The sequence below is a fragment of the Mytilus galloprovincialis genome, chromosome 6, assembly GCF_965363235.1.
Source record: "Mytilus galloprovincialis chromosome 6, xbMytGall1.hap1.1, whole genome shotgun sequence".
NCBI classification, from domain to species: domain Eukaryota; kingdom Metazoa; phylum Mollusca; class Bivalvia; order Mytilida; family Mytilidae; genus Mytilus; species Mytilus galloprovincialis.
Genome location: NC_134843.1, coordinates 100,430,745 through 100,442,981, shown reverse-complemented (window position 1 = coordinate 100,442,981; position 12,237 = coordinate 100,430,745). Strand labels below are relative to the sequence as shown.

At 29.1% G+C, this 12,237-nt stretch overlaps 1 protein-coding gene across 1 annotated transcript in view; it reads right to left on the bottom strand.

Moving 5' to 3' along the window:
• Positions 1 to 1,804: 1,804 nt before the first annotated feature.
• Positions 1,805 to 12,237, bottom strand: part of LOC143080951 (GDP-mannose 4,6 dehydratase-like) — a 28,519-nt gene continuing 18,086 nt past the window's right edge. The window contains exons 8-11 of the mRNA XM_076257151.1: positions 10,943 to 11,061; positions 10,578 to 10,674; positions 7,348 to 7,416; positions 1,805 to 6,237 (exon numbers count right to left, since the gene is read on the bottom strand). Of these exons, the coding sequence (XP_076113266.1) occupies positions 6,175 to 6,237; positions 7,348 to 7,416; positions 10,578 to 10,674; positions 10,943 to 11,061 (348 nt within the window). The 3' untranslated portion in view covers positions 1,805 to 6,174. The remainder of the gene's footprint in view (positions 6,238 to 7,347; positions 7,417 to 10,577; positions 10,675 to 10,942; positions 11,062 to 12,237) is intronic.

Genomic DNA, 12,237 nt, shown 5'->3' with positions numbered 1-12,237 from the left:
GTGGCAAAAACCGAACTATAGAAGCTCAAAGAACCTGTATCGTTCAAGGGGCATATATGCGAGTTAATGGATAATATTTCTTCCAAGTCCCAGAAAATGTTTGATGCTGAGTCTGAAACATGGCTAATCTTGCATTCATTGAATCTAATACAAAAATAAATTATTATGCCAGAGGGTCACAACTAAGTTTAATTCAAATGGAACTTATGCCCTCTTCTTTATTAAGAAAGGTAAATATGACAGGTATTCCTATGGACACCATGTGTGCACCTTATAATAGCAGGCGTGTTTCTGAACTGTTAAGAATAATATTTACTGGACAAACTCAGTAAAGATTATTCTAAATTTAATTTATTTGATAATTTCATTAAACAACAAATCTTACTAATTGATGATATATTTTCGTTAAATGACAAAACAATTCTAGATATATTGTCGATATTTACCCTAAGTAACGTTTACCATTCAGTTATCCCAATTGAATGGTTTAAAAGTAGCTTATATAGCTTGCTGTTCAGAGTGAGACAATGCTCTGTGTTGAAGGCCGTACTTTGACCTATAATGGTTTATTTTTACTTATTGTGACTAAGATGGAGAGTTATCTCATTGGCACCCATAGATGATACACATCTTCTTCTGTATGACTTGAAATGAGTTAAGTATATAAACAGCAATAACTGCCCTTTCCTATAGGTTTATATATACAATGTATTTCCGTTTTACACAGGAAACCCTACACATAAACTTACGACAAAAGGGACGACTTTTCGTTCTCTGTTGTTAATTTTCCTTTTTGGACAGGGATTTGCCATTAACACCATCATAGACATATATGCATATTTGTATATATGTCTCTGGTACCATCTACTGTTTTCAGATATTACAACCCATTCTTTAAGTCTGTATCTGTAGCGGCGTTTTAGATATGAATGAACGTTAATCTATGTACTACTACTAGTAAATAATGTTTAGCCATGATTTCGTACCTAAAATTACTAATTACATTACTATATTCTTTCATATACACAAATATTTGGTTTGGAAGTTTGGCTGTACCTGTAGAAAAGTTTTATAGATTGGATAGCACGTCCTGAATTTTATGGGGATGTTGTTTACCAAGCCGGTAAAATTAGATAAGATCTGGGTAAACTTATCGACCACTTACTTAAAGTTGCTTTAAAAGGTTATCAATTCAACCCTGTACTCAAGTAAATATTATTGTTATCGTAAATGTAAAATTGAGAATGGAAATGGGTTAGGGTTAGTTCATTTGCTGTGTTGTTTTACTAATGTTCCAGGTTTAGTTATCCCTTAATGTTAAACCCTGTCACATTTTGTATGTGATTGTAACAATTCAAGAGTCGCAAAGTATCAACCTTGCCTGTACCTTCTCCTTTAAATCTAAGTCCCCACCTTCTGTGGTTTTCAAATGGCTAAGCATTTCTACAAAAGAGGTAGGAAAATCTGGTATCATTAACTTGATTTCAGTGAAACTTGAACAGAATTTTCTCAAACAGTGCATTTATATCAACATTCTTTCAGTTTTTCTGCTATACTGTGGAACACAAAATATGTTCAAGATGTGTTTGGCATAAGTGACACTTTTAATTCCTTGTCCAAAATTGTCACCAACCTGTAGGTAGTTATATTGTGCAGACTTTTTATTGTGTGGTAAATAACTTTTACAGCATGATAGGCAAAGAATCAGGCTCTTTAATACTGATTTATAGACCATAAGTTGTTCTTGTGAAGTTGTTTTTTTCGGAGGTGTTGTTGGTTGGTGTAGAAAGAAAAAAGAAAGATATTATACAAATTCATTATTTTATTGTTGAAAAGTTCCCATAAATAGTTGATATCACCATTTGCATGAATCACCTAATTCATCTATTATATACATACTTTGTTCTGTAATTTAAAAGAATTAAATTTGATAAATATTTTCACAACAAATAGTACAAAATTAGCAAAATGAATTGCAACAACTGACAATGAACCTGGGATTGATCATGGAGTACCTATAAACTTCATGGTCTATAATTGAAGTAAATACATATTTCTGATTGCCTACCAAATTATAACAGTTTCTGTAAGCATTGTAAAAAACATAATTGGTACAGTGTATTTCATAAAATAGATTCTCTGTTAATTCACATCTGTACCGTAAATATTCTGGATATTATCTGGGACTATTATACTAAGTCTTAAGTTAGTATAATAGTCCCAGCTATTATGTTTGGTGGAAAAGGTGGTCATTGATTGTCATAATACTAAACTGGACGTTAGAACGAGTAAAATTATATTTATTACAGCACTTAATTACACCCTCTTTTTTTCAATATGTTGGCTCTTATAACAAAAGATTTAGAATATAGATTTGTTTTACATTTTTGCTTTTTCCATGGTAACAGCCATTTAGAACCATTCCAATGTCCCTTGCTTCACATAGTGGTCCACATTATGGTATAGTTCCATCAAAGTTGGTCCATCACATAGTGGTCCACATTATGGTATAGTTCCATCAAAGTTGGTCCATTCAATTCTGAGAAATAGCATGGGAAAAATGTGTGGAACAATAAAAAGAGATGAAAATAAAGAACGGAAGAATAACAATATGTCCCCCCAACTCTGTTGAGGATGATTAACACCAAAACAAAATATTGCTAGGAAGTTTGAACTAGATAATTGATTATATTTCTACACATTCTAATTCAATTCTAGAAGAAAACTATATCCATATTTCATCCAATATGTAAATGCTCACCATTATGACGTCACACAGTATCATTGATACCTAATATAATGGTAAAACCCATCTCCACTGGCTAAGGGTTATGATCTTAAAAGGAATGGGTCAGATTGTAACCCTTTGCTAATGAAGATGAATAAAACCAAGTATTATGCCTTATAGCATACAAGTAGTTTAATTTATCATACCTAGTCAATAAACAACTTTACAGATGTTGTTTTTCTTTAGTTTAATCTTCCTTTCTCTGTTGTAGTTATTCACAGTGGAGATAATAATATGTTTGATAAGATATTAAATTGTTTCACCCTTTAGATCAATGAAAAAAATAAAAACTTCTTTAAAATATTAAAGACCCATTTACTTTTTATATTTGATCATTTTGTCTTATTTCCTTGGAAGATTAATAACTGTATGGACATCTATGATAAATCGCACTTCTTGTAATTTTTTGTTTTGATATGTGAGATTCAAAATAAATAAATATACAACTTTTTAAATGCACAACATAGTACTTTGGGCTGTTCCAAAATTCAACAGGAAACACTTTTGCAAGACCACCATTAAATAAAGATTTTCATTTCACTCATAACTCTAACAAAATTCTAAGGGAAAATGCAACCATCCATATTTAATGAAATCCCCACCCACATGATAAATTTTGAAACAGTGTTTATCAAATAAACACATAGTATAACTGTAACATACATATCCCTCAGTGACATATAAACTACTATTGATTGGTCCCACAAAGAATTAAATGTACAAAGAAAGATAACTCTAATATTTTGTGCTTCTCTATCTTTTAACAGCATTTAAAAATAATTTCCTTTAACCTGTGAACAATAAACAGAAAAATACAGAAAATTGTTTGTTTTAATTATTGGTAATATGCAAATATTTAATTTATCAAACTGTTGAATGGAGATTTTCAATTGTAACAAAATCACTAGGAGTTAATAATCAGGGATCTCCATGGCCTGTTTAACGATGGCGCCCCGCCATCGTTCAAATGTCTTGCGCCATCGTCAAATGACTTGCGCCATCGTTAAATTGTCTTGCGCCATCGTTAAATTGTCTTCCGCCATCGTTCAAAATTTCATCGTTTTTTGCAGCCCGACGCCATTTTTTTTATCAATTATAATCAAATGCATGTAATTGCATAACCCTTAGGCTTTTTATGTTATAATCCAATACAGTTCTAACACCTGAGGGATATCCGGATTAAGATCGCTAATCACTTGTACCTGAGCTTGTACAGGTAGATCAACAAACCACACAGGAGAATACTATCTGAGGATAACCGATCCATTTGTCGAATTAATCAACTAAGTTTTAGCAAATGGTTATGTTAATTTAGATTAAATAAAAAAAAAATAATAATCCAGTTACAAAGAAAACAGTTTAACAAGTAGAACACGTGCTTTATTTTGACTTACGCAATGAGCCCCTTTTCTAAGAAGTTAAAAATAAGACACAAAACAGTAAATATTATTTCATTGCAAATAACTTGAACACTGCTGTAACGATAATTTAGAATTACTTTAAAAGTTTAAAAGTAAAAACCTAAATATTTCCTGTAAAGAAATATCGTATCGTAATTCCGAATTCATTTCGTATATTACAATCAAATTGATACATCCGCGTTTCCGGTTTCTATTCAGACTCGAAAGATGCATGTTGCACAGCATCAATTTGACAGATAAAGTCATAAAAAACGTTTTCATTTGTCAATGTTTGCTTTACAAATCTCTTTAATCTTTTACATAACCCGTACGAATCGTTTTGTTGTTGCTGTAAATCAGCCATACCGGTAATGGGTTCTGAATTTGACAACTGTCCATGAAAAATAAGCTCCACATCATTTGATTTTTAACCCCCATAACAATTACCAAAAATACAAGAAATCTACATGGGGACCTTCATGACAGCTTTTGGTCATTCTCGACTAAAGGGGGACCATGAAGACTTGGCATTTGAATGGTTAAAAACGGCAATAAATGAAAATATTGATACTTCTAATTCTATAATGAAAATTCAAATAAATATAATTTAAATAAGCAATGATTTAGCATGTTCACCATTCCTTGTATAGAGGGATAAATTACTTCCGATCGCGCTACACTGTACAGCGTAGACACGGTTTGTAATGTGAAAGTTCCTCCATCGTTCAATTTTCATCCATGGAGATCCCTGAATAATATAGCATATTCATAACAAATCTTAACTGCATCATAATAAAAAAGTGAAAAATTTTGTATAAGATTTAAAAAAAAATAATATCACATAACAAGTCAATATTCATAAAACCCATGAATAAAATATCTTTGTAGAAACTCATCTCCTCTGACTTATAATACCCTAAGAAAACAAGATCAATTAAGAATGTGTGTTTATCATAACTTGGTATGTCTGTAAAATATTGATTGATGATTCTTTAACATAAAATATAATGGATTCCAATTAATTTCCATTATAAATTTCAAATTCCATTATATCCAGAGTTATTTTTTCTTTAATAATATCTTGCAAATATTAAACAAATTATCTGAACATCATGAACATATTTAATGAGTTTGCTTTCAAAAGTGTGTAGGGGAGGGATGTGGTTCAGATAAGGTTCCCACTGCATTGAGAGAGAGATGAGTTTCTACAAAACAATTAGAACCTTTGTTTCTATGTATTAAAATGTTTTTATACTTTTACATTTTCACAAGGCACATAAAATAATGTTCTATTTATTTTTGATCAAATAATGGACAATAATACACCTAAGAACAGTAAGTAACTGACCATTACAAATATTCATACTTGTATCCGATGTAAACATTCTGATATATATGTAAGAAAATAACTGCCTTGACCATTGCATATTTTTAGAATGATATGATATAGTATTGCTTATTATAGGCCCTAATCCTTATTTTTATTAATGGATTTTTTATCTAAATATAATTTGTGAAAATAGTGAAATAATAAAATAGCAACGATACTAGATCTGTTTCTTTATAATAATTGAAAACAGTCACGCTAACTCTAACTTCATTTGAAATTTCAACATAAAATTGAGAGAGCAGCGAAAAATTGGACAGTTATAAAAGATTAAGGGAGGCAACTCTACAACTTTATTGCTGTAGTCGTCAGATATAATCTGTTGAAGGAATGTCACAAGTACAATACAAAAACAAAATATGGGGACTTTATTTTACATGAAAATGAAGTGATGCTTTGAAAATAATAATTTCTGTAAACAACCTTTCAAAGTCACACTCAATTTTAGGTCAGATACCCTGCACATTTAATTCAATTTCAGATCTTTATAATTTTCACTAACTTATCTATCTGAGTCCACACTAAGATAACATGAGAAAATTTGTAATGGACAGAAACATGATTTCATAAGATCCCACTAATTCTATGTAAAAGTCATGTTATGCAATAGGATTGGATTTCATCAGTTTCAGATCTGAATTCACCATCTCTGTCACGAGAGTCTGAAAAATACAAAAAATAACCATTAATCACCAGAACAAAGAGAGATAACTCTTGTTTGAAAAGTTAACAAGTCATGTTTTGTTATTTAATTATACAGATATTTCATTTTGATATATGAATAACCCTTCAGTAATACGTGAATTAAATACATAACAGTGATGAAAAGACTCTCAAAGAAGAATCTTCAATAAATAACTTCTTAATGAAAAGGATATAGCTAAAGACATATGTTTACATGTATAAATCACACCATTGCTTTCATCTTTGATTGATACATATTTTGTAATCACAAGGCCATTTATATATGTACTATACATGATGGGTTTGCTCATTGTTGACAACCAGTGACCTGTAGTTGGTTTACATCTTTCTTCAATCCATTGTTGTCTCATTTTGGGATCATATATTTTTATGATCATTTAACACAATATTCAAATTCAAGTCAATCAGTTAGGTAAGCAAGGTATGTATTTGACAAAGAGTAAATAGAAATTGGAAACAGGGAATCTGACCAAGAGACAGCAACCCTACCAGAAAGCAGAAAACAGTACAAGGTCACTACAGGGTTTTCAGAGCAGAAAGAAAAGCCCTATATAATAATGTATACTATTTATTAACCTTCATATTTCCTGCCCATTTAATGAGAATATCCCCTTCATAACTGTGTCAGCATAATTATATCAATGAACTCAAATAATCATATATACTCAAGGGAAAACCAGTCACTAATGACACTAGTAATAAGATGACAGGAAAGCATTGGTTATAGGAACTGACATCTAGATGGCTATTTCATGGAATGTATGTTGTTGGGTTGCTGTCCCAATGACATAACCTTTAATTCATTATAAAATTGGCATAAGAAGATACAAAGTTAAACGGTTTTAATTTAAGAGTGTCTGGATGGGGCTTACAGATTAAAGAATAATATGCCACAAAAATGGAGAGAAAAAAAGGCAAAAATTCATAAAAATAAAAAATAGTGGGGTAATAAAATATACAGAAGAGATTAATTGGCCAAAAAATAGAGAAAAATAGCTTTGAAAAAATTAAAAAAGACAAAGAAATAAAGACCTTGTCCTCCAGATCCTGATGTTAATGATACTTACATCAAATGAATATTTATGTTCCCATTTCAACACAGTCTTAGCTTTAGTACAATCTCCTAAAAGGAATTCCTGAAATAATCAAATATAAAAAGTTATAAATATCCTCCACTCAAGAAACTCATATGGTAAAATCACTAATTAATTATTATGTATGTATTTTTATTCATGAGTCTTCTAACTTTGACAGAAATGTCAAATATATTAATGCTATTTAGACAAAACTTTTGTTGAATAAGCATGGCTATAATGAAATTGTTGGTTTTAGATTATGACTGTATCTGTTCCCTGAGTAAAAAAATCACTCTTAAAATACAAAGTAACCCTGAATCAACATCTAAAGTATTTTTTAAAAGACAGAAATCAATTCATTACAATTGAGATTTCTCCACTTAATTAAATTTGTATTTTTCAAAATGTCAATTATGTAGAGTCTGCATTCATTTATGCATACCACTAGGTGTTTAGTGCCAATTCACTTTTTTAGTGAATACTTTCATCATCAACAAAGGAACATGCTTTAAAAAATATTCAATTTTACGGTACATCAATAATTTATAAAGTCACATGTCAATAAGTTTTTATTTTCAATATACTGTAAATTAAGAAATTAATGCAAGGTTTTCATTATTGCGAAAAATGCGACAGAGTTTTAAACGCAATAATTTAAACTCGCATTTTAAAATATTTTATATGGATTAAACAGGATTTTTCTCAAAATTGTAAAAAATTAAAATCGCATTTTAGTCTAAAATGACAAAATCGCAATAATAAATGCACGCAATAATTTCTGAATTTACAGTACTGGATTTGTGAAAACCTTAACTTTCTTAAATTATTGATGTACCTAAATGTTTGTAAATAGCTATGTATAATATACTGGATTTGTGAAAACCTTAAACTTTCTTTGTAACCTAAATGTTTGTATATAGCTGTGTATTGTATTAACATATATATTACATAGAAATTCTCTACAACTTCCCATGAAGAATTCTAGTATCTTCCCAGGCATTCTACTAATGTTAGGTAATTAGTAGTATTAATTACAAGGATAATTAGTCAGTAATTAAGTCTTGATGATGGACATTCCAATAGTGTCAAATTAATGACAACATAATTTCCCATTATAACACGCTAATTATTTATGTTTTTATACAGAACATAGTTTTCTGGTCATGGTTTCCTTTCAAGCATTTAAATAAATAAATAAAATAAAATCTAGACTGTCTCATACACAGCCATCTCTAGATCTTTAAACAAAATACCATGTATTGTATTTATGGCTCATGCCTAAATGCGATAGCACTTTTTCAATGTCCAGATCTAAAAATTCTGAGATCCCCCCTCCAAAAAAAAGAAAAATAACTAAAAAATCTTAATATTTTTACTGATTTTTCTCCAAAAACAAAATAAAAAAATCCTGAAAATTTTGAACCCATTTTCACTCGCAAAAAATAAAAAAAAAATGTTCATTCTGTTATTTTCAACCTCAAACCACATTAACAATAAAATAAACAACAAAAATAAACATCCAGCTTATATAAATAACACCAAACTGTCAAAAACCTTTTAAGGACATGATAAATGATGAAGTTCAAGATGATGAAGTTCAGGATGATAAAAAGTGACAAGAATTATCATGTAACACACATAAAACAAATGGCTTACATTATCTCCTGGCCTTATTACTTTTATTTGTCATTTATTATTAAGGTAAGTATTAAAATCCCTAAGCAAACACTTTTTTAAACATGAATATAAGTATTGTTAATGGGATACAAAACATTGCTCTAAATTCCGAAAAAAATAAATATATCTTAAAAAAAAAAATCCTATATTTTTTTCTCCCTGAAGCTGAACTAAATGAATAAACTGATTTGTTTTATCCTAAGTCCTTTTTATTTTAATTAATTTTTTTACTCATCTATTCCAATGACAAAAAAAAAATCATAATGAAGAAAATTAAGTATCATTGAGAATCTGAAGTTAAGATGACAAAATTAGTCAAATTTGTTACACTATCTATATGTTTTCTTTATATAATTTTCATTTCTTACATTTTGTAATAATAAATCATAACTTTTGACTAACATTGAAAATTTCATCACAGACAGCAATGATATTTTTATTTTTTTATTTTTGGTTAAACATTTTTTTCCTTTCAAATTGTTGTATAATTTCCTTCTCTAAAATGAACAAGCCATGTTTATTTCTTATAAAATAATATCAAGTCATTATGAATTTCAGACACAAATGAAGACTTTCCCATGCTAAAACGTAATATCCCACTTTTTCTACTATTCATCTTGTGTACAACCTTTCAACAGGTTTTTCTTCCAACTTAATTTATCTTAGACCTGTTATATTCATTAAGACCATCAGTAACACACAAAGAATTCGTTTACTTAATGTAGAGAAAATTAATTTCTTCCTTCACACCTGAGCTCTAGATTCGTGAACCTCATCCATCAAACACAACCCGCGATGACATCCATCTGTTTTTCTTATCCCAATCAGAAGGCGAAAAAGTCATCTGCACCAAGACTTATAACAATGTTCAAAAAGCCAGAGAAAAAGATAATTCACCAGAAATCAAAACTGTTGCAAATGAGTCGTTTGAGCTAAGAAAATATAATAACAATTGAGAAACTGAGACGTTACAAGATATTGCCGTGATCACTAACTATGCTATGAATGTTTCTCTCTATAGAGTAAACATACATTGTGTGTGGGGAAGACACAATTTCATCAAATTATAAATGGCCTGGAAATACAATTTTCGTCTTAAAAATAAACATCAATTGAAGCAAAAGATTTCCTCTTAATTTATTTTCTGATATATCTAACAAATAGGATTGTTTATAATATTACTGAACTTAGAGAACTGATTGTGCTATTCACCTGTTTAGAAATATGCCATTACAGGGACTGCCATTTATCTTAAGGAAGTTTTGATGGTTTTCAAATGAAATGAAAACTATTTTTCTTTTTATCACATTAATTCAAATTCTAATTTCAACATAGAATTTTCCATATTTTCATTTTTTTGTTATTTAATTTTCTTAAAAAATAAGGCAAATCTTTAATGTAGGCTTCATTGAACTACTGACTGTTCCCGTCATTTACTTGTTAGATGAACTAACATCGAGTTAACGAAACAGTTCTTATGTGCAAAAAAATAAATAAATAAATAATTATCTTAATTTAAAACCTTAACCCCAAAAGAAACTTACAACTTCTGTTGGTCTATAAAACTTAGCATTTATTGCCACTCGGACAGCTCCCGTCTTTTTGTCTTTGCCGACTTCATTCGGCCCTTCACCTTCCCAGCTATAAATAAAATACAAGATATAAGAACGATTGATTGTTTTTAAACATCCAATTACATGAATTTATAAAGGTTCATTTTAAATAAAATATGAAAATTTTATTAAAACATATAATGTATATTTAACAATAATTTTTCTTACGACTAGTAAACAGATTGCAAAATGAATTTGAAATACATCAAATTTTTTTTTTTCGATTTCTATTTTTAGAATCTTTAGAGAAAATGTCCATGGAACACATTACAATATCTCTAAACAATAAAACTTACACTATCTCAATATCGACAACCTTGAAAGCTTTTTCTATGAATTCCCTGACACTATGTGATTCTCCCATAGATATCACAAAATCTTCAGGTTTATCATGTTGTAACATCAACCACATAGCCTGCAAAATATACACAATATTTACACAAAATATACACAATATTTACACAAAATATACACAATATTAACACAAAATATACACAATATTTACACAAAATATACACAATATTTACACAAAATATACACAATATTAACACAGAATATACACAATATTTACACAAAATATACACAATATTTAAACATTATATTGATTGATTGTTGATTGCTTAATGGGCATGATCATCCACCACCATTGTTTAACGTCCAGTGGCAAATATTTCATGCATGTTCAGGACGAGGTTAGGTTTAGACATTATAGGACATACATGTATTATATTGGGATTATTTTAATTTAAGTATACGGTAAATTCAAAAATTATTGCAAGTTCAATTTTTTTATAGCTAAATTATAATAATGTGACAAGGTGAATATCACAATAATTAGAACTCACAATCAGTTATCTTATATGACTTTGGAATTTGATGCGACTGTCATACAAGTGCGAGGTTTAGTGCTATAAAACCAGGTTCAATCTACCATTTTCTACACAAGAAAATGCCTGTACCAAGTCAGGAATATGACAGTTGTTGTCCATTCATTTGACATGTTTTATTTTTTATTTTACCATTTGATAACAGACTTTCTGTTTTGAATTTTCCTCAGAATTCAATATTTTTGTGATTTTACTTTTACACAATGTTGTTTACCTACATATGTATGCAGGTATTACGGAGATCACAGTAAATCCTTTCACATTTTTGTCCTTTCTTAAAAAATTGCAATAATAAATGCATATACATGTAATAATTTCTGAATTTTGCAGTATAGCATTTTATATGTTGTTTAACTACTATAGCACCAATTGAGCAATTTAAATTGGTGCAGTTTTGGATTTTTTTAATTAAAATTTGAATATGTAAAACTTATGCATTGCAATCTAAAAATATTTGATATGAACTAGTTTCAATATTAATATAGTTATTTGTTTTTTTTCTGCCATATAATTACTGTCGTGCGTAAATGATGTTAATTACAACTTATTCATATTTTTAATAAATACATAAAATTTTCTCAACAATGACCCATACGAAATATTTTGAAATTGATAATATCAATTATGTTTAAGAATGCTAGTAATACCAGTAGTTAAAAATACAAAATAGAATAAATCCATTATATGTCTTTCTAAATTTGAAT